Source organism: Rhinopithecus roxellana, chromosome 17 (genome assembly GCF_007565055.1).
Source record: "Rhinopithecus roxellana isolate Shanxi Qingling chromosome 17, ASM756505v1, whole genome shotgun sequence".
Classification (NCBI taxonomy): domain Eukaryota; kingdom Metazoa; phylum Chordata; class Mammalia; order Primates; family Cercopithecidae; genus Rhinopithecus; species Rhinopithecus roxellana.
Window position 1 is genome coordinate 98774989 of NC_044565.1, and position 23855 is coordinate 98798843.

At 41.5% G+C, this 23855-nt stretch overlaps 1 protein-coding gene across 2 annotated transcripts in view; it reads left to right on the forward strand.

Annotated features, from left to right (window-relative positions):
- Window positions 1-23582, forward strand: part of FSHR (follicle stimulating hormone receptor) — a 186573-nt gene extending 162991 nt beyond the window's left edge. For both annotated transcript variants that reach the window (XM_010371753.2, XM_010371754.2), the window contains 4 exons: window positions 2571-2639; window positions 2751-2825; window positions 16863-17048; window positions 21757-23582. In XM_010371753.2, coding sequence (XP_010370055.1) covers window positions 2571-2639; window positions 2751-2825; window positions 16863-17048; window positions 21757-22990 — 1564 coding nt within the window. In that variant the 3' untranslated portion in view covers window positions 22991-23582. The remainder of the gene's footprint in view (window positions 1-2570; window positions 2640-2750; window positions 2826-16862; window positions 17049-21756) is intronic.
- Window positions 23583-23855: the final 273 nt, after the last annotated feature.

Genomic DNA, 23855 nt, shown 5'->3' on the forward strand with positions numbered 1-23855 from the left:
TCACCTAGGTGATGGAATTATTTGTACACCAAACCCCATGACATGCAGACTACCTATGTAAAAAACCTGTACATGCTCCCCTGAAACTGAAAGTAGAAAAAAATTCTGAGGTCCTGTTCTAAAAGTAAATATATTTTTAAAGCAACCAGCAATGAAGAATTATCAGACACTAGCCTAGTGAATCAGAGAAGTGAGCAATAAAAACCCACTATGTAGAGGCTTCTGAGCCCTTCCCAACCCGCACTGAGCCCAGGTAAGCAGAGTGCCTGAATGGGGAAAGCACCCAGCTATGGCCAGCCAGGAGAATGTCCTAATTCAGAAGAAATAAAATGAGGTGACATGCATGACAGCTCCCAGCACACTCTGGCCTCAGGAGAGGCCTGCTTCATACATGTTTCCTCTGTTCCTCAGTCAGCCCATCTCCCTTGCCTGCCCCTCAATGAGTTTTAAAGGGCCAAGTCCCCAGCACCTCTACTCTTTAGGGTGAGAGCAGAGTGTGCTTCTGTAGCTTCCTGAGCCTCTGCTGAGTGAGCACACTGGCCTCGTTCCCAAGGACACAAAAGGGTTAAGATAAGCCTGTGATGCAGTTATTCCTTAATCGATGCTCTGCCCAGGTTGTTGTAGTCATCATCATCATCATCATCTGGTTTTCATATAGGTACTTCCTCTCTTAAGAGACCAGGGGTGCGTGTAATAAATGTCGGTTTCCCTTTGTTACTAGTTTTAGATTCCCACAGACTAACGTAAACCCAAGGACAGCAGTTCTGAACATAAATTTTTATGTGTGTGATGATCCACTGTTGATAGCATGAAATACCATCCTCCTCCCCACATGATGGTATCTGTTGATTGAGATAATCCATAAAGACAAAGGGATATTTGAATACAATAATTATTTAAAATTAGTTTATGTTTTATTTGATTATAGCAACATCGATTTACAGAACAGTTATATGCAAGAAATATCAATTATCTAATCGACAGGCAAATAGGTGGAGCCTGTATGGATTAAGGATCAGCCAACTACATATAACCCAGTGGCCAAATCCAGCTCATGAGCTAAGACAGGAAACACTAACATTGGATCTAAGTTAAGCAAAATGTTATCCCCCAGTAAAAATTCTCTTAATATTAGACCTATATTACAAAAAAAAAAAAAATTATTACACTATGAATTTGGTCAATAAAAAATTGTGGAAATTGTTTTATAAGTACCTAAAGCACTTACATAATATTTTTTATTTTTGCCTTTTGGCCCATAAAACCTAAACTTTATTATCAGGCCCTTTACAGAAAAAGTTTGCTGAATGCTGTATTTGATCCAAATCCCCCAGGGGTCCACATCCCACAGCTGCCCCAGCAACTTCCACTATCCTGCAACAGTCAGGAGTCCGGATGTGCCTGGGAGAAGCTTTCTCAAATGGCATGGGGGTGCATAGCAACTTCTTTGCCATCAGAACCCACCAACTGGTTGTGGATGTTTTAAAAGATTTACATTGCCCCTGTCTGGATTTCTTTAGCTAATTAGTTTTCAAGAGGAGGAAAAAGACATACAGTTGTTCTGCTGTGACTTTAAGTGTTTTCTGGCTGTCCATGGCAGGCCAGGAAAGAGTCCTGGACACACAGGAGCTTCTCTGGGTCAGTTTTCTGAACAGTGTTATTTGCAAACCCACTAAGCCAGACAGGGTAAAGAACCTGACAGCAAAACAGGAACAGGTGGTCAGAGGCTCTTTGGGCTAAGCTCTCCTGACCTTGGTATCTGTTTTTGCTTTCAGATCCACTCAGGAACAGAGCAAGGCAGAGCTGTAGCCCAAGGTGTCCTTGGGCTCCACTGTCCAGGGAACCCTGCTCACTGACCTTCTTAGCACAATCAGGATGGCTGTTCTACACCCATCTCCACCTCCCCCAGAACCTCCTTCCATGCCCATTCATATCACCTTGCCCTGCTACAGCCCACATTCTCTGTAATTGATTTATCTTCCTTTCTGGCTTAACCCAGAGCCACCTCCACAAACCTCCAATAACCAGGTCCCTATGGGTCACAGGAGATGTTCAGGTTGTCTGACAACTTAATTAGATCACTTTTGATGACAGCCAGGCCTGCTGCTGTGGGTGATCATGGGTGAAAGGCTTCAGGCCTTAGAGAAAGGTGACACAAAATGTTCTTTCTCTGTCTTATAAACACTTGTTCAATAATTGTACGATTCCTGTCCTTCAGGATGAGAAAGATCTGTCGCTCCCCCCATTGCTTCTCTACATACAAATGATGTGTGTAAAGACCTTAGTTATAGAATCCAGGCTGCTCTGCCTAAGTGTGCCTTTTCAAACTTAAATTTCATTTATTCCTTTGAATAGGTAATACATGCACATAATACAAACTTCAAAAGTTACAAAAGATTATACAGCAATAAATCAGTCTTCCTCCCACCCATGTCCCCAGGCTTTAAAGGTGGCATTTTCTTTATGCCTCTAACCTGTGCTGTCTGCCCTTGCTCAGTGCTTCCAATTATGAAACCCCTGTATTGTTTGAATCTGAGATTATTGGTTTTTTAATAGGCCTTGTATTTCAGATGGCTGAATAAGAATGGGATTCAAAAAATACACAACTGTGCATTCAATGGAACCCAACTAGATGAGCTGTAAGTAGCCCTGACTGTTCTTCCAGCCCATTTAAAGGGAAATGGCTCCTTTAACAGCAATATTTATGTGGCTTTGTGTTTTCCTTCTTCTTTCCTCAACCCCATCCCCAGGAATCTAAGCGATAATAATAATTTAGAAGAATTGCCTAATGATGTTTTCCACGGAGCCTCTGGACCAGTCATTCTGTGAGTAGCTTTCCCCATTTCTGTATGTAAGAGCTCAGTTTGTGTAAGTTAGAAGTCAACTCTCTGGAGCTAGGGGAGAAGCTTCCAAGGCAGGACTGGCCATCAAGTTCAATTTTTATTCATGTCATCTGCCAAGATTTAGAGAGACAATTTAAGGCTTATCCAAGGTCTAACTCTCCATAAAAAAGCAACACTAATAATAACATGTAATGAGCATGCACAGAGTGTCAGATGATGTTCTAAGAAGCTAAGATGCATTTTCTTGTTTAATCCTTATAATCAACCCCTATGGTAGGACCTCTTATTCCCATTTTACAGAAGCAAAAACTGGCTTCCCTGGAGAGGTTAATTCACTCACTCAAGGTTATACAAGAGTTACAGCAGGGATTTAAACTGATCTAATTCATGGTACAGACCCACAACCACTTGACTATGTGTCTCTTCCCTGGAAAGGAAAGCACAATTCTCCATCATCCTCAACACCCAGGAGCTTCCTTCAATCCAATGAGACCTATATATACATTATTTTCGGATCCTCTTTCCAAATCCCTTGGGATACACTCTGTGCCTCATAGCCCTGCATCAGCACCTCTCCTCTTGTCATTTCCTTACTTCCATCTTTCCCTCCAAAAGTGGCATTCCCATCTTCTCTTCTTGCCTACACTTCCCCTTCCATCAAAGATCATTCCAAAGTTCTACCTCCACAAGTCTCTCTGACAACCTTGCCATCAGTGACTTCTTCCCGTGGCTCTCATGGCCTTTATGGCTTCTTTGGTGGGGGGACAATCTGCATCACAATCACAAAAAGGCTTTTTAAAAATGTGTTCCTGGCCTCTAAGCAAGACCTACTACATTTACTGAAGAAAGTACTTCAAGAATGAAGAAAGGAACCCAAAAGGAGAGAATGAGGTACAAGAAGGAATGGTGAGCAGAGAAATAGATAAGCATGTTAATAAATCTACAATTTTACTAAAGGATCCTTACGTAATCTGCCTGAAGTCAAGTCAGGCATTTAGGAGCCACCCACCTGAACGTCTTATTTGGCAGTTGGCATAAGCTACCATGTGTGGTTATCTACCCACCTACCCACCAACCATCTATATGCGTCACTTTTGTCTTCACCAAATAGCTAATATTCTCCTTCAGGCTGGAGCCTGTATACCTCTAGAATTAGACCTGGTATGGAAAGTCAGAATTTTGAATATTTATTAGTAATGATAAAGGGTGTGTTGTGATCCGTACGTGAGATTCTGCTGCTTTGAAGAAATAAATATACACTTTGGGGTAGATTTATCATCCTGACCATGTTCAAAGATTATTTGAGACTGCCTGGCTTGAGATAGGCAACCTATGCAAATGGAGTATCAGTGTGATTAAAGCAGAGATATAGAGCAGACTTCCTTGGTTTAGATCCATTCTTACCTCTCTAAGCCTCAGTTTCCTCACCTAAAAAACGGCCAAAAAATACCTATTTCCTAATATTTTTTGAAGCATAAAACACAAACACATATTTTTTCACTCATCAAATACATTTTTAAGCAGGACTGATCCTGTGCCATGCAGGGAACAAAGGAAAGTTCTTCCTCATAGAAAGCTTATATTCTTATTGGGGGTGAGGATAGAGAGGAGTCAGGCAATACATTAAATATACATCTTAATATATCAAGTCATGATATATCTATGAAGTACAAGGAAGGACCCAGGGCTAACAAATGGGGAGTGTTGGGCATATAGTCCACGGACTCAAGTGCACTCAAGTATACAAAATACTCAAAACTTGTACTGCTTAGTTCATGTTCCCTGTTCTTAGAGTGCTTGGGAGACAAATGAATTTTGACAAGTACTTTTGATGTCTTTGACCCCCACAATAGCAGCATGTCAGTTTCACTTAGCAAAAAGCCCTAAAAGTGTTGAATGTTCCTAAGTAGGCATCTCTATCTGTTCATGGAAGAATATTTAAGTGATGGGTGGGTTTCCATATGTGACCTGTACCAAGTACAATATTGAATCTATAGCATCTTAACCTACTACCTGCTCCTGAGAATAGTGAAGTTGGATGAGATCCCCGCACTCCTTCATTATCCAGCTGAAGAAATCAGAACCAGAGGAGGGAAGTGATCTGTTCAAGATCACACTGCAACTAGAAGGGGCAGAGTCTGGACCAGAAACTAGGTCTTCTGCCTCCCATTCCATGTGTTCCTACCATAACATGTTGCCATAAATACGTTTAATTCAACATCTAAAAGTTATTCGGTGAGGCCCCCTGCAACTGGTTGTGAGTTAAAATAGAGAGGAAAATAACTATTAACACCAGCCTCCCAGTCTAAGAACACCAGTCAATGTTACATAAACATGGCACAGAAGAACATCTCCTGAGGTTGCACAAGCAGATTCCAGGCTAAGACACTGCACAATGTATCTCATAAGAATACAGCCCCACTGTGAATGCAGACAAGAAGAGAGCCTCTGTGAAAGCATCGGAAGCAATTCTGCATGGTCCTCAAGTTATAGGCCCATTGTTTTATCTATCTTACCACAGGAACACATCTGTCTAGAATTAAGTGAATAAAATTTACAGAAATTCCATGGAATTAGGAAGCACTCTCCATGACTTAAAAAGGTAGAGAGTGGTAATACATTCCCACATATATTCACCTCAGTGCAGGATCCTGGCTGGAAGCCCGGCCTACAATTGCTAATTTCCTCTCCTCCCTCTGGGGCCAAAAGAATTGTTCACCTTAACATCAAGCCACCCTTTCTGGGGCTTTCAGGTTAGTCCATAGATGTTCTTCAAGCCTCTCCTCCTACTGACTTGAGATGCAAGAAGACGAATAACCTATTCCACATCCCACTTCTGCAACCAGATACACTAAACCATCTAAAGCCTGGCCTGAGAGGTGCTTGTGCAGGTGTCCAGTAGACCAGCCCACTCAGGTGACGAGGTGAGAGGTGAGAATAGGACTATGCGTAGGCTATTCAGATCACAGTAGGTGCAGATCATGCTGACCTTGACTGTACCTTGGGTCAGATTGCTGTCCCCACTCCCACACACACACAAAAAGACTGTGATATATCTGCATGCAGGAGGTTTACTGGAGGGTGCTCTCAGAATGTACAGAGAATGCTTGATGGAAGCAGAATCAGGGTAATGCATTTGCAGCAAAAGGCTCAGCTGATCCCATGGGGAGATCTGGAGTTAAGGCGGTCCTTCAAAGTTGTACTGAATTAAGGTAAGGGGCAAGTCCTCCATATCAAGAATCACTGGGTGCAGGCTGTCCCTGGGGAGGAGCCAAACTCCTGGGGAGGAGTAAGTCAGCTGAGGGCAATTCCCAGTGTAGACTCAGCTATGAGCCACCTCAGCTGCGAGTGGTTCTCAGCTGCCCTAGAGCAGCATCTTCAGAGTTGGATGGGTTTTGGTGTGGGGGGGAGGGGGTGTTTGGGGATTTTTTAAATCACTCATGCTGGAGTACGGTGGTGCCATCATAGCTCACAGCAGCCTTAAACTCCTGAACTCTAGCGATCCTCCTGCCTCGGCCTTCTGAGTAGCTGGGACTACAAGCGTGCACCACCACACCTGGCCATTTCTGTTATTGTTGTAGAGACAGGGTCTCACTACATTGCCAAGGCTGATCTCAAACTCCTGGCCTCAAGTGATTCTCCTGCCTTGGACTCCCAAAGCACTGGAATTACAGGCGTGAGTCATAACACCCAGCCCCTACCTTTAGCATTTTTGATACAGTAGGTCAGGGTTGAGGCCTGATAACTTGTATCTCTAAAATCTTCCTAGTGAAACTGATGCTGCTAGTGAAACTGATGGGAATTGAGAATCCTTGCTCAGTCTCCCAAATATCTCCTCCACAAGCCAACTGTGGTGAATCTTCCCCCCTCACTGGCTCAGGCCTTTTTCCCCAATGGATATATGCAAGGAATTCTAAGAAAACTAAGGAGCACACACTCAAACTGATGATAGTTCCTTTCCTGAAGACAAAATTTCTAGTTGAGTGAAGAATAGGGAACTTCTGAACACCTTGGGGTGCACGGGTGCACTGTTCCATTGCAAAGAAAGACAGATGCAGAGAAAGCCAGCCGCACACAAACAAGCTTCAGAGGAGCAGCTCGGCATCCTCATTTCCCCCTTGTGAGTCTTGACCTTGAACATCAGCAGCCATCTGAGTTTTTACCTGATATTCTGAACTCACTCAAGGTTGTTTTTTTTAAGCAATCGAGCAATTGCTGTTTCTTTGGGAAACAGTTTCCTGTGGGGAAAATTTAATGCATTGCCTTTGCAGACTGGAGCCAGTACAATCATATTCTGATGGTTTATCAAATTGATTTGGCTATAGCTCAGATTCATTTGATAGTTCAGATTCAAACACTGAGTTATTTGTATAAGAATGATTCTCTTCCATTACCAGTGTACCCACAGTTCTATAGATAGTAAATTGCTTTTTTATCCAGCCTGGGATCATGAAAGAGAGGTCTTCTAGCCATCTGTCAGTGTAGTATACACCAGAAATGTGCTCTCACTTATGGAAATGAGTGACCTGTAATAACATCTTTGCTGGGAAAAATAGAAATTGTTCAAATCAAATTTGTGGCACTGGCTATAACGCACTTTATTAAATGGGGCACAGAGTGCTTTTTAACTCCTGCCTCGGCCTCTTACTACCTTCCTACCCATGCAGTCTCTGTTGCTACTCTGTATCTCAAAACAAAGTCCTAACAATGTTGAAACAATTTTAAATTACCAAATCTCTTCTGTGCAAGTCATAATCCCATGGGGTCTCCATTGGTCTTTTCAGGATTTAAATTCTCAAAACTACTCACTGTCTGAATATAGCATGCATTGCAATGTTAAAAGTGGTATTTGTATAAGAAAGACCAAAATCATTAGAACAGACCAGCCTGAAAGATAAAGTTTAAAAACACCAGCCCACAACTACCCCTCCCCCCTTTTCCAGCCCACCAGTTCCAGGCACAAGGGCAGGAATAAGTAAGGGCAGGAATAAGTAAGTAAACATTCACAAGGGCAGGAATAAGTAAATAAACATTCTCAAGTACTCATTGAAGGCATCAAGTCTTACATGACATACATTTAGTGGATGCTGATTAAACACCTACTGTGTGTCTGGCAAGGGGTAAGAAATATATGTAAAAACAAAAAAGAGTATCTACTGTAATGCATCTGGCCAAGGGATGAATGTTACTTCCCAGTAAAATAAGCACTGCAGAAATTTTCATAAATGGCTATAGTAATATACAGCAGATGCCTAATAAATCCTTGTCATCATATCACACAATGACTTTTAACACGGGAAGTGATAGTGTGGGAGGAGACATCCTCTGTCATCCTAGGCCTGAATTTCTGCAATAGCCACTTTGTCCCCTTCCTACCCTCAATCCTTTCCCATTCCATTAGTTTACCAACTATTTATTGAACACACACCATATGCTGGTATCAAGGTTCTCAAGACTAATCTTACAAAAATCCACCTTTGAATAAAACCATTCTTCTGCTCATGTAAATCCTAAACTCTTCTGCCTGACTATCAAGGCTCTGAGATCTAATCCCATCCCACGGTTCCCTTTACTCCTTGAAGTATGGTTGCCCAGAATAACTATTCTAAATACCCCTCACTGTGTAATGATTTATTTTTTGGGCTTCTCTCTAAGCCTATCTTTAGGAAATAGCCATTGTATTAGTCAAGGTTCTTCAAAGACAGAAACGAGAGAGAGAGAGAGATTGAGAGGAGAGGGGATTTTATTATTAAAGTTCTGGGATACATGTGCAGAACATGCAGGTTTGTTATACAGGTATACATGTGCCATGGTGGTTTACTGCACCCATCAACCCATCATCTACATTAGGTATAACTGAAGGACACAGAGACATGAAAAAAACCCTCAAAAACATCAGTGAATCCAGGAGAATTTTGGCTTTTGGAAGAGAATAACAAAATAGATAGACTGTGAGCCAGACTAATGAAGAAGAAAAGAGAATAATCAAATAGACACAATAAAAAATGATAAAGGAGATACCACCACTGATCCCACAGAAATACAAACTACCATCAGAGAATACTATAAACACCTCTAGGCAAATAAACTAGAAAATCCAGAAGAAATGGATAAATTCCTGGACACATACACCCTTCCCAAGACTAAACCAGGAAGAAGTTGAATCATTGAATAGACCAATAACAAGTTCTGAAATTGAGGCAGTAATTAATAGCCTACCAACCAAAAAACACCCAGGACCAGACAGATTCACAGCCAAATTCTACCAGAGGTACAAAAAGGAGCTTGTACCATTCCTTCTGAAACTATTCCAAATGATAGAAAAAAGAGGGACTCCTCCCTAACTCATTTTATGAAGCCAGCATCATCCTGATACCAAAACATGGCAGAGACAAAAAAAAAAGAAAGAAAAAAAGAAAATTTCAGGCCAATATCCCTGATGAACATCGATGCGAAAAATTCTCAATAAAATACTGGCAAACCAAATCCAGCAACACATCAAAAAGCTTATCCACTACGATCATGCCGGCTTCATCACTGGGATGCAAGGCTGGTTCAACATATGCAAATCAGTAAAAGTAATCCAACACATAAACAGAACCAATGACAAAAACCACATGATTATCTCAATAGATGCAGAAAAGGCCTTCAACAAAATTCAACACCACTTCATGCTAAAAACTCTCAATAATCTAGGTATTGAGAGAACGTATCTCAAAATAATAAGAGCTATTTATGACAAACCCCTAGCCAATATCATACTGAATGAGCAAAAGCTGGAAGCTTTCCCTTTGAAAACCGGCCCAATACAAAGATGCCCTCTCACCACTCTTCTTCAACATAGTGTTGGAAGTTCTGGTCAGGACAATCAGGCAAGAGAAAGAAATAAAGCGTATTCAAATATGAAGAGAGGAAGTCAAATTGTCTCTGTTTGCAGAGAGACGACATGATTGTATATTTAGAGAACCCCATCATCTCTGCCCAAAATCTCCTTAAGCTGATAAACAACTTCAGCAAAGTCTCAGGATACAAACTCAATGTGCAAAACTCACAAGTATTCCTATACACCAACAATAGACAAACAGAGGGCCAAATCATGAGTGAACTACCATTCACAATGGCTACAGAAAGAATAAAAATACCTAGGAATACATCTTATAAGGGATGTGAAGGACCTCTTCAAGGAGAACTATGAACCACTGCTCAAGGAAATAAGAGAAGAGAGAATTTCTTAGGGGCATTGGCTCACATGACTATGGAGACTGAGGAGTCCATGATAGACTATCTGCAATCTGGAGAACCAGGGAAGCTATAGCATGGCTTGGTCCAAACTTGAAAGCTTCAGAATCAGGGAGGCCATTGGTCTAACTCTCAGTCCAAGCAAGAGGCCTGACATGCCTGTGTCAATAAGGAGACAGACGTGCCTTGGGGAGTAAGCAGAATGATATATTGGGTGGATTAACTTGAATGCAATCCAATGTTTAGGTGTTAGATTGGGAAGAGGCCTGAGAACCAGGGAAATTGATGGTAAAACTCTCAATCTGAAGTCAAAGTCCTGCGAATCCAAGGGGTTGGGGTGGGAAACTGGTACAAATCTCTGAGTCCAAAAGCCTGATAACCTGGAGTTCTGATGTCTCAGGGTAGGAGAAGAAGTGGGTCCCAGCTTCTGGGAGAGGGCATATCTTCCTTACTCAGCCCATGGATTCACATGCCAGTCTCTTCTGGAAATACCCTCAGACACCCAGAAATAGTGCTTTACCAACTATCTGAATATTCTTTAATCCCCTCAAGTTGACATCTAAAATTAATTATCATGGTCACAATAATGTAGTCCCATGAAGATGTGAATAACTGAGGTCTTTTTTTGTTACTCCCCCCAACACCCATGTATATTTGCATCATAAAAATAGAGAGTGTTTTCATAAAGGAATTAAAATCAAACATCAGATTTTTAGGCCATGTGGAAGAACTGTACCCAGCAAACAGACCTGTGTGTGTATGATAGAGTGTGCATGTTTTAAGAGAAGAGAGCAAAAAAGGGAATATACTGTAGTTAAGTCTCCAGCCAAGATCTGAATAAGATCTACTTACCTCATCTTTGTCCCTGGTAATATAAATTTCTATGGAATTTTCTTAATCCATGGAGATACTAGAGATATGTTGTATTTTCTGTCAGTTCAAAATTTGGAAGTCTTGACAGGTTCCATGTTTGATCCCTTCAGACAGTAAGCTTTAAGTAAACACCTCCACAAAGACTTTTATTTCCCTGTCATCCAGGAACCACTTTTGCTTAAAAATTTGCTTTGTTGAACTTTAAGTGACTTTGCCTCTTTCCTACCAAGAGCTCCCTCATCAACATCCACCAACGAAAGATCTCAATCCCAGGACACTGACAAGATGCCTTCGTCTCACAGCAGCAAAGCCATCATGTGCAAATGACAGCAGCACATATGTCTTCTAGCTGTGATGAGAAGGAATCCAAAATAACAAGCTAGCTCCAGAACACTGAGCAATGGAAAGGCAATGAAGTTTACCAAAGAGGCTTCCCAATCTAACACCTAAACACTGGATTGCATTCAAATCAATCCACCCAGTGTATCATTCTGCTTACTCCCCAAGGCATGTCTGCCTCCTTGTTGACACTGCACAAGGTTGCTCCCTTTCTTGGTAACTTTGATATTCTCAGCCACATATACTTACTGCTGCAGAGGCACCATTTTCCTGAACTCACTTTAAGTCTAGATTTCTGGATTTCTCAGTCTGCCTTACACTCATCTCCCCTTAGAATTAGCTCTTTGGTAAAATTTTTTCCAGCTTCTCATTTTTATTACAATGCTGAGTCATGTCTGCTTTTGAGACAACTACTTACTGAATAGATTTCATGAGCCCAAATCTATGCCAGAAATGATACAGAAGACAAAAGTCTCTTAATAATGTCTGCTCTCAGGGCACTTGAAATCTGGCTGAGGAGACAAACAAACATAAATGAAAAGACAATCATAGGAAACAATAGAAGACATAACACAAGGTACAAGATTCTGCAATTTGTGGAAGTCAGAGAACATCACAGTTGGCTGGGGTGATCTATCTATTTCCTTTCCTAATCCTTCTCCAGTGTCACTCCCCAGTACATCTTCAAACAAAGCAATAAGTTTCTGGGTACTTAGTACATGAAAGGCACTGCTGAGAATGCTACAGACTTCTACCTTCAAGGAGAGATAAAATACAAATAGTACATAAAGCAAAAGATAGTCAGTGGTAAGACAGGCAAAAAGTATACAGACTATAATGCTATTGCACTGTTACTGGTTTTCAAGGAAAAATTATCTCTTCAACTGTTAAACATTATGGAGACCTCAATGGAGTTTGTTTTGGTTCTCTACTGCCTCATTAAAATGTAATGGCTCAAAACAACCATTCCATTTTTATCACAATTTTGTGTGTCAGACATTTGGATGGCTGGCCCTGATGCATGCAATGTCAGCTCGGGTGGCTGACTGGAGCCAGGGTGGGGGCCGGGAGGGGGGTCCACTTCCAAGTTGTCCCCATCACTTATGTGCCTCACACATCTGTGTTTATTGGGTGTGTCTGTGTGGTGTCTTCTCTAACTCTGTCCATACGGTTTCTCATTCTCCAGGACCTCTCTGCATGGTTTAGGCTTTTACCAATATGGCAGCCTTAGGGTATTCAGAGACCTTTCATGGCAGCTGAAGACTCTGTAAGACCAATGAGAAGATGTCAGTGCTCTTAAAGACTAGATCTATAATGAATAGCAACATTTCTATCATATTCTTTTATCCAAAGACATCACAGTTCTGCCCAGATTCAAGGGGAGAACAAACAGACTCTCGATGGAAAAGAGTGTCAAAGAATTTGCAGTCATCTTTAATCCACCACAGAGTACATGAGATAACGGAATGATATTCTATGGAGTATAAAAATTTGTTTCTCTTTAGAATCTTCAATTAATCCAATTTTTATACTGTAAACCTAAGAGGGAGGCATAATTAAGAAAAATAATCTGCTTTGTATTGCTCGTTTTGAAAAATGTGAAAAATGTTCAGGAGAGGCAATGATGGCCTTGGTCTAAATTGTTCCTAAAGGACTTCTAAAATGTTTTTTCATCATGTTTCTTGGAGTCCTGCCTGAATTGTTATAGACAAAACAGGGAGTTGAGTCTCAACCTTTGTTCTTTCCACATTTGAGAAAAAAAGAGGAACCCAAATGCCAGATAAGAACTTGGGATCCGGCCACTGCACTCCAGTCTGGGCGACAGAGTGAGACTCCGCCTCAAAAAAAAAAAAAAAAAAAAAAAAGAGCTTGGTCACAGAAAACAGGGCAAGTGTCACTAACAGAACTGGCTAGAACAGGGGTTGCCAAAAGAGAGGAACCAGAAAGATCTCCTGCAGCAAATAAAAAAGTTGGAAATCTCTAAAACAATGGGAAGTATAAATGGAGAGAAGGCAGAGACAGCAGCAGAGAGCAAAGATTCATCACAGTCACAAGGGTTCATGGACCAGACTCTGATCTCCAGGGACCCCAAATCTGAAGAACCATAATAGGGAGGGAGCTAGACAAGATGCCCTGGACCACCAGAATGTTTACCTTGTGGTGATAGCAACAAGTGTTGTGAGAAGTAATTAGATTCCAGATATATGTGTTATATAAAGTCCAGAAGTTTTTCTGAGAGTTTTGATGTAGGGTATGAGAGAAAAAGAGGAGTCAAGGTAGGCATCAAAGTTTTTGCATGAACAACTGGAAAGGTGGAACAGATTTTCAGAAAAGATCAGGAAGGCCATTTTTATTATCCAAAGTCTGACCTGCCTATTAGACAACTAAGTGAAGACAAGGAGGCAATTGAATATGAGTCTGGATTTCAAGAAAAAGAAGCAACCTAGAAATACAAATTTTAGCACCATCAGCATATAAGTTATATTTATGTCCTAAGACTGGATGAGCTTACCTGCAGAGTGAAGATGGAGAAAAGAAGTCTGGGCACTGAGTTCATGGGCACTCCTGAAGTTGGAGGTCATGGAGGAACCAGCAAATAAGAAGAAACTTCCAAGGAGTTAGGAGACAAGTATTACTAGATATACAGAAAATTGCCAGGAAGGTATAAAATTTCTAGATTTGTATGAGCCTTAAGAAGTCATCAAACATATATAGGGCAAAAATTGACAAAACTGGAAGTATAGAAATCCAAAATCATAGTTGGAGATTTTAATATAATTTTCTCAGTAGTGACAGAACAAAGCAAAAAAATCATTAAGTATATAGGAGATTTGATCTAATTAACAGCTAACGAAGAGGGGACTATGTGTAAAATACACACACATACAAACACATACACACGTAACATAAAGGTAATTGTTCTGAAAATGTAAATCTTCCTGAATATCAAACAGGGGATCAGCAGTCCAGAAACTGGCAATAGTAACCACTACTAACTCTAGGACTTGAGGAACAAATGAGGAAGTCATCTTACTGATGTCCAGAAACTGTGGCAACTGGTAGAAGCTGAATCCTCCAAGGATCTGTTCAACAAGAGCTGGAATCACGGAGAAGACTCAGTTGCTGCCTGAGACAGAGGAGGGATGAGTATGCTCTTTTACCTACCCTCCAATCTCCTGCTAGTGCCATTTGCTAAACCCAATTGAAAGCTGATTGATAAGGTGGTACCTGGGAAATGGAACTGCAGGGATCATCCCTCCTGCAACACAGAGAAGAGCATAGAGAAGGGCATGACATGGATGTGAGAGACAATAGGCAAATCATCAACACACTGTATATGATGACTTGTCCTTCATCCTAAGAGCAATGGGGAGTCATTAAAGGGTAATCTCATAGGCATTTTTTACATCTGCAGTACTAAGATTGCAATAGATGGTCATAAAGACAGTTATGAGACCATTGCATTTGTCTAGGCAGAGATTGTGGTGACTTAGACCAAAGTAACAGAAGAAGAGGGAAGTAGGCTGATTTGAAACACATTTAAAAGTTAGGCTTGAGAGAACAAGACACTGATGTCACATGAGAGAGTCAAGGATGGCACCCAGGTTTCCATTATGAAAAACAGGGGAAATTGGAAGGGTCATTTGCTGAGATGGAGAAAACAAGGAAGAACATATTTACAAGAAAGATGGTAAGTTCAGTTTTGATGCAAGTCATCAAAATGGTAGACTTCAAAAAACAACTGATTATCTGGACTTGGAGTTCAGGAGTAGGATCTGAATAGGGATACACATTTTGGAAGCCATCAGCACATGCCTGTTATCTGAAACTAAGGGAATAAAAGAGATCTCCTGAAAAGATTGGGTATAGTCAGAAGGGGTCTAGGTATAGAGAAATGCCAATATTTAAAGAACAGATAAAAGAGAAGTAAAACAAAAAAACATCAGAAAGAAGTCAACGGAGATGTCAGAGGAAAATATGTTGAGGAGAATATGATGCCAAGAAAGAGAGTATCTCAGAAAGAAGGAGCATTCTACCTGTGAAATGTAACTACAAAATCAAGGAGATCAGAACTAAGACATGGCCTTAGTGAGTATTATTTCCCCAGAGGCTAAAGAGAAACTCAATTGAATTGTGAGATGAGGAAATAGTGACACCAAGTACAAAGAACTAGTATAAATGTGCTTGGGAAATGGAAGTGACAAATAAGGCAGTAGTTAGGGATGGGTTTCACTGAACAATAGGAAGCCATTATAAATTTTTGAGCAAGATAATTATACAATGAAAACAAGACTTTGAAAATGTAATTTTCACCAGATTGTGAGAGCATATGGGGTAGCAAATATATATTCACACCCCCAAGTTTCATTACTCTGAGTGTCTACTGCTTTGATTTACAGGGAATGCCAACATTAAAAGATTCTTCTTCCTCAAGTATATACAAGGGTCCCCAAGGGTGCTGAAATGAACTCATCCTGGTCATCACTTGCTACCACCCCCATCAGAAGCACCCACTCATGGCCAAGCTGTTGGCCCCAACAGGTCCAAGCTGGTGCCATTTAAATCTCCTTGTTCTCACCAGCCAGTCTTGGTTTTGAAGTTTGCAACTACCAGTGGTGCTGCCAGAAAAGCACCCACATCACTGGTGCTGCTGCCAAAAAGGATGGAACTTGCAGCCCATCAGGGGCAGGGACCTGGTTAAACTGGTCATTTGTGCTGAGGTCTACTGGACAGAGACTTTCCTACCAAACAAGAACAACTCTCTCTCTCTCTCTCAGTCTGTGTTATATTTACTAAGAATAGTTGCCAGACATTAAGTGTTTCTGTTGGTCAGGACATTCTTTATGTACTTTAACTCATCTAATTTTCACAACAACCCTCTGAAGTAGATAGGATTTTTGTCTTTCCATTTTACAGCTGAGGAAACTGAAACATGGAGAAGTGACATACTTGACCAAGGTCATAAATCTAATAGGGAGAGGGGCAAGGTAGATGTGCAGGCAGGTCTGCTGTAGATGCCAAGTTCGTAACCACCACTCTGCACTGCCACTTGGACTTTGTGCCAACACTGCCCCTACTGCCTGCCAGACTCTTCTTCTTCTTGTAGTATATTACCTTCTTGTCCCTTTTCCTGAAATTTGGCCAAAGATTCTACTCCAGCTCATCAGAAATATTTTTATAGCTAGTTTTATGGCACAGACAAATGATCTCAATTCCTTAGTCCCATGCAAATTAGCAGGTACAAATAGACTGTAGAAGGGAAGGTGGCTAATTCTACTCACCAGCAACACTTATGGCCCAAATTAGCCAGGATGTAAGTATATCCAGGAATCAGAATGGCCTATTATCTAACTCCTCCTACCAGGAACAGAAGGACCAGGACTCCTACAGAACCAAATGTCCCATTAGCCAAATATTGATCTGGCCAAGGTGTGTTGGAGGAACTGGAGTCTCTCTCCTCATCCACGTAAGAATATCACTAGAGTGTCTGCTATTGTGCCTGCTAACCAAGAGCAGAAAGTTTTAGGTCCACAGTAATCCTGTTATATTTACCTTTTCTCTTTATAGAGATATTTCAAGAACAAGGATCCACTCCCTGCCTAGCTATGGCTTAGAAAATCTTAAGAAGCTGAGGGCCAGGTCGACTTACAACTTAAAAAAGCTTCCTAGTCTGGAAAAGCTTGTTGCCCTCATGGAAGCCAGCCTCACCTATCCCAGCCATTGCTGTGCCTTTGCAAACTGGAGACGGCAAATGTGAGTCTATCTTTGAGCCCTGCTCAGAGATTTCCCCAATGTAGAACTTAGTCCATAATTTCTACACATCTGCGACATGAAGAGAATCTACTTGCAGAGAGTTCCCTGTCTCAAGCCCTTTGGCACATTCTGGGTCAAAAATTCAGTTTTGTGGAGAGTGAGGAATGGTTGCACTCTTTCATTTCTTTGAAAATGGGCTCACAGGACAGGACTATCCATGGGGCAGAACATATACCAGGTACTAAATTAGAAAACATGAAAAATAGTAAGCACAGTGCCTGACTCAGAGTTGGTGCATAATATCTGTTCCCTCTTTCCCTTGTACCTTTATAGATTTAATCTTTCAAGTCCCAAACTCTGCACTTCATAAATGCCCCATCCATGTCATGTTTGGCAGGGAGATGCATAAATGCCATGCCAGAGACTGATGTACACATCTGCAGCACATCGCAATCACTCTAAGCCTCTCTAATCCACCTTGGGATCTCACTACCTCACAGGGAGGAGAAAGATTAAGACATCTCATTACTTTGGCTTTCAAAGAAAGCCAGGTTCAGGGAAGCCCAGACTTAAAGAGGATGATCTAAACAGAGACAAGTCCTAGTTGCCTAACTGGTTAAAAAAGTGAGATAATCATAGAAAGGATCTGGAGAGAGTAAACAGAAAGTCACCTTGGAGATTGTACACACACCCCAGACATTTAAACAATGCATTGGAGGTAAGAATTTACTGAGTATCAGAGTTCTAAAAGCTCTCACTCTCCTCTGAGCTCACCTACATAAGCCACACCATGTAGTTGCACTCATCAAATGATGTCTTTTCATTACTCTTATATACTAGCCTAGAACTAATACAGCTTTCCTATGATATTATTTCGCTGTTTAACACAGTCTCCTCTATTATTCAACCTTTAACATACATTGACCAGTCCATGTGGACATATTCCTTGCTCAAAAGCAAAACAAAAAGAACAAAACAGTACGCACCCTAAAATGTTTTCCAAGTAGCTGGGAGTCTCTACTCAGACCTTTCTGAAGGATGTGTAGAAAAACAGCTGTTTTTCAGAATCTGCATGCATCACTAGGATATTATCCAGAATGGGCACTCTTCATAGATGAGCTCAAGAGCCAGGAAATTTCTTCCTGACAACTAGAATTCTTAAGGTCCTGGGCTGAAGCAGTGGCTTGCCTCTTTTATATTCCACATAAGAATTATTCTATCCAGAGTGAGAAAGATACTAATTTTGCACCAAGTCCCTGGAACTGAATACCCCGAAGAGAAATAAAGAACATTAAAATTGTCCAGGCGAGGTGGCTCACACCCGTAATCCCAGCACTTTGGGAGGCCAAGGTGGAACAACTCCTTCAGCCGAGGAGTTTGAGACCAACCTGGGTAATGTGGTGGGACCTCGTCTCTACAAAAAAATGAAGAAAATTAGCCATGTGTGGTGGCGCATGCCTGCAGTCCCAGCTACTCGGGAGGCTGAAGTGGGAGGATTGCTTGAGCCCAGGTGGTCGAGGATGCAGTGAGCCATAATCGTGCCACTGTACTCCAGTCTGGGCAGCAGAGTGAGACCCTGTCTTTAAGAAAAGGAAGAAAATGTTAAGATCACTGTGAGAGCAGCTTGCAGTGTGCTATTTGGCCCCGTTCCAACACACCCCAATAATTTGTTATCTCATCGTGTTACTAAGACTCCTCTAGACATAGCCTCAAGGTTCTCCCAATTGGCATCTCCACATCTGCCTTATATTGTCCCAGGACATGAGGTCTTCTCTGATCCCTCCAGACCACTCTGCTCTCATCCCTCTCGGTTGCTGCTGTAACTCACCATCCAGGCCTGCTGGGGTACAGCAAGGAGGGGAATGTGGTTCTTCCACAATGTGCCAAAATAGAGTAACCAAAATTGTGATCGATGGTTTTGGTTTTTTATTTTTAGCAATGGGTATTTGATTTTTGTATTCATCAAATTCACACACACAAACAACATAAAATAATTATGTTATTCAGAAGATAATTTCAGATTTATTCCTTCGATAGAATCATTTCATTGTATATTACAGTAGGTGTGGTTTGGTAGTGGGATTCAAGTTTTAACTTGTATGATGAAATTATTCTGATCCTCATTTGGAAATAATGCCCAGAGTATAAACATGAGGCCCCTGTGACTAAAACTTTGGCCAGTGGTCCTCCTGGACTCTTCCTGGGCTCTTCCCAAAAGTTCCTATCAACTACACTCTTCATTTGTCATTGAACCAGATATTTCCTTGTCATAATTCTGTATTCAGTTCGCATTTTACTCTCATTTTATTCTTCAATTTTTATTGTATTTAACAATACAAGTTGTTTCTTCACAACTCAATGTTGTGAAGTCCATTTCTTCACCATTCAATATTAAATTGACATGCTGTGGCATATGCTTCTAAGTACCCACACAGGGCCTATACCTCAACAAGAATTCCATAAATAACTGCCATCATTTGTCTTCATACTGCTGACATTTGCTGAGTATTCACTGCCAAGCACTGTAATACTTTGTATCTTTATCTCATTTAATTCCCACAAAGGTAATATCATTATTATTCCTTTCTCACAGAGATAGAAACTGAGGCTCAGAGATACTAAATAACTTGACCTACACTGACCAAACAAATCCAGATCTGCTCTGCCTGCCTCCAAAGCTCAGGCTCTGGGACACTGCTATGCCACCCGCAAGCATCTGTTCACTGACTGATCAGAGTCCAAGAGTGCCACTTTTTAAACTGACTCTAAACTGCATTTCCAACTCCTTATGATAGTTAGGATTTTCCAAAGTACTGCGGAGGCAAAGTTTGATGTCCCTCAGTTTCCACTTTTGTTTTTGTTCTTATCTCAGAGACATAAGTTATTTACTTTTCTCCTTACTTCATGTCAGTGGGTCACTTCTGTTTCAGAAAAGGGAAGCACAATATTTAAAATACGTGGACAACAGCAACAACAGTAAGAATCTTCACAGACGCCGACCATAAGTCCCAGGAAGTGAAGGCTGTTTCTAGAGAGTTAAGTAAGATCTCAATCCAATGAACCACACTGCAGTCAGCAAGTACCAGGTTACTTACTTTCTCTTCCTGGAATCAGGCTGCAGCTAGTTCAATAACAGGGTTTAAGAGTCGGGAATTAGACTAAGGACCACAAGATAACCCTCTTATGCCCTCTATGTCCATTATGGAGCTTGCCTCACCTTCCTTGGAAGACCACTGACTAAATCAAAACATTTACTGGGCTCTGTTTCCATTGACTTTCAATTCTGTATATGTTCATCATTTAGCCTTAAACAAACAAAAAGAATCCCTTAGGCCAAGGGAAAATGACTTCCTGGCAATTCAATTCACTTCCCAGGGGTGAGAGAAGAGAGGACGGGGAGAGATGGGGAAAAGTTCAGTCCATGTATAATAGGTTGGAACACCTGGTGAGACTCATCCTTTAGCATCAAATGGAGTCTTTACCTCCTCCACTCCCCTAGCCACTTCTTTCCTCCTTATGAGGGTTTTAATATTCACTTCCCCGCTTATATCTGAGGTTATGTCAAGGTTTAAAAAAAATACAGTCAACTTAATATAGATGTGAACTTGCCCCTTGGGGAAGGAGGGAAAGGTATGCATGTGTATGTGTGATTTTTTTTTTTTTTTTTTGCATCCAAAAATGTCCCAGTGTAAGGCTTATTCCCATTTTATTATGTAATTTCCATTCCATAAGCCTTTACTTCCAAACTGAAATATTACCTTCCATGTCTCTACATCCAGAGTATTGATAGACTACTCTGGGGTAGCATATTTATGGGTATGCTCATGGATTGAATATTTATCACCTGGATTTCATTCAAATCCCTCTGTAAGTACCTCTATCCTGTTCACAAGGCCCCTTGTACATTTGTGTTCAAAGGGAAAACCAAGACAGCAAAGTGAGGCCAAGGAGAGCTAGGCTGCCCCGAGGATGAGTTACGTTCTTAGAATAAATTAGGTCCTTTTGCAGCTTGCACTTGCTCTTTGGGGCACTCACTAGGAAACTAATATGAGAGAGCCAGGCTTACCTTGCAGACAAACACATGCCTGAGGTCTATTGTGGCCCCCAGAAAGTGAGATAATAAAGAACAGGAAAGACCCTGGTAGCATTTCAGGCAAATTAGCTGGCCTCCTAATAGCCTGAGAACCAAAGAGCCAGGGAATAGGGGCTGGCTGGGAACTAACTAGATTTTGATCCCCTAATTTATGTAGATAAGAGAAGCAAATAAGTTCTCATTTGAGTGAGAGAACAGTCTGGATCTTCCAGTGATTTGAGTGTAGAGGAATAGGAATATCTCCTACTCAGGCATTTGAAGAGATAGCTGGATCAAGATGGGAGAAGGAAAAGGGTAGAGTTGATACCAGGTCTGTAAATTATTTTCACTTAACAGCAAGGCTTAGTCTCAGGCGCCTTCCTCCCCACATTCAGGTTGTGGCAAGATGGTTTCCCCAGTGGGCCATCCAACTCTAGTAAAATATATACAAGTTGTTATATTCATTTACAGTAAGCAGCATTAACCCTTGAGCTTAGCCTCAAGGGCAGATATGATGTGAGAAGAAAAAAAAAATCTCAGGAAGAAACCCATCATTTCTACCCTGCACAAAGACAGTGATGTATTTGCTATTCTGAATCTGAGATGTTGATTCTATTTCTTTTTGTATTTTTCTAGCTCTGAGCTTCATCCAATTTGCAACAAATCTATTTTAAGGCAGGAAGTTGATTATATGACTCAGCCTAGGGGTCAGAGAGCCTCTCTGGCAGAAGACAATGAGCCCGGTTACAGCAGAGGATTTGACATGATGTACAGTGAGTTTGACTATGACTTATGCAATGAAGTGGTTGATGTGACCTGTTCCCCTAAGCCAGATGCATTCAACCCATGTGAAGATATCATGGGGTACATCATCCTCAGAGTCCTGATATGGTTTATCAGCATCCTGGCCATCACTGGGAACATCATAGTGCTGGTGATCCTAACTACCAGCCAGTATAAACTCACGGTCCCCAGGTTCCTTATGTGCAACCTGGCCTTTGCTGATCTCTGCATTGGAATCTACCTGCTGCTCATTGCATCAGTTGATATCCACACCAAAAGCCAATATCACAACTATGCCATTGACTGGCAAACTGGAGCAGGCTGTGATGCTGCTGGCTTTTTCACTGTGTTTGCCAGTGAGCTGTCAGTCTACACTCTGACAGCTATCACCTTGGAAAGATGGCATACCATCACCCATGCCATGCAGCTGGACTGCAAGGTGCAACTCCGCCATGCTGCCAGTGTCATGGTGATGGGCTGGATTTTTGCTTTTGCAGCTGCCCTCTTTCCCATCTTTGGCATCAGCAGCTACATGAAGGTGAGCATCTGCCTGCCCATGGATATTGACAGCCCTTTGTCACAGCTGTATGTCATGTCCCTCCTTGTGCTCAATGTCCTGGCCTTTGTGGTCATCTGTGGCTGCTACACCCACATCTACCTCACAGTGCGGAACCCCAACATCGTGTCCTCCTCTAGTGACACCAGGATCGCCAAGCGCATGGCCATGCTCATCTTCACTGACTTCCTCTGCATGGCACCCATTTCTTTCTTTGCCATTTCTGCCTCCCTCAAGGTGCCCCTCATCACTGTGTCCAAAGCAAAGATCCTGCTGGTCCTCTTTTACCCCATCAACTCCTGTGCCAACCCCTTCCTCTATGCCATCTTTACCAAAAACTTTCGCAGAGATTTCTTCATTCTGCTGAGCAAGTTTGGCTGCTATGAAATGCAAGCCCAAATTTATAGGACAGAAACCTCATCCACTGCCCACAACTCCCATCCAAGGAATGGCCACTGCTCTTCAGCTCACAGAGTCACCAATGGTTCCAGTTACATACTTGTCCCTCTGAGTCATTTAGCCCAAAAGTAAAACACAATGTGGAAATGTATCTGAGTGTTGAATGATAATTCAGTCTTGCCTTTGAAGGGTATGCCACAGATAGCTGACAGTGCTTCTACATATCTCACCTAATTTAAGCTTCCTGGCATACCTTTAAGGTAAATTGGTCAGGAACTATTAATTCTATGTGATACATTGGGAAGCTGAATTATTAGTAACAACAATAATTAAAGAATACAATACTATATTACATGATTTATCCTTATATATGTTATTTTTGAACATTATGTTCAAAGTGCTTTTGTTCAGATTATTTCAACTGATCCCTGTTAAATAAGCAGGACAGGGATTATTCTTGGAGTTTTACAAGTGAGGAAACTAAGACTCAGAGTTAAGTCACTTGTTCAAAATTGTTTGGTTTGTAAGAGGCAGAGCCAGGATTAGGTATTCCGACTCCCAGAGAATTTCCAAGAGAAGTACCATGGTATTCATTCATTCATTCATTCATTCATTCATCCATTCATTCAACAAATATTTACTGAACACCCATTTGAAGCCTTTGTAATGCATCAATGTGGACAGGCTAAAATACATTTCCCAGAATTCCCTTCCTCATGTGTTTCCAGTTAGAGTGGGCCATAGTGAAGACTCTAGGAAAACAGGAGGGCAAAGGAAAACAGCAGCCATTTTGTAGCTCAGCACACTGTTGCTGATGCTGACTCAGCTTACTGCTGTAAAGCAGCGGCTGGGTCTCCAATTGCTCCACCTTTCCCTGGGTCCTCCTTCAGGTTCTCAGACTCATCCTGAACCAGGTATATTTGTTAAGCTCCATGAAAAAGGGTCCAACCTCTGCAGGGCACTTTCATCACCAAGGTCAGAGGCAACAAGAATGTAA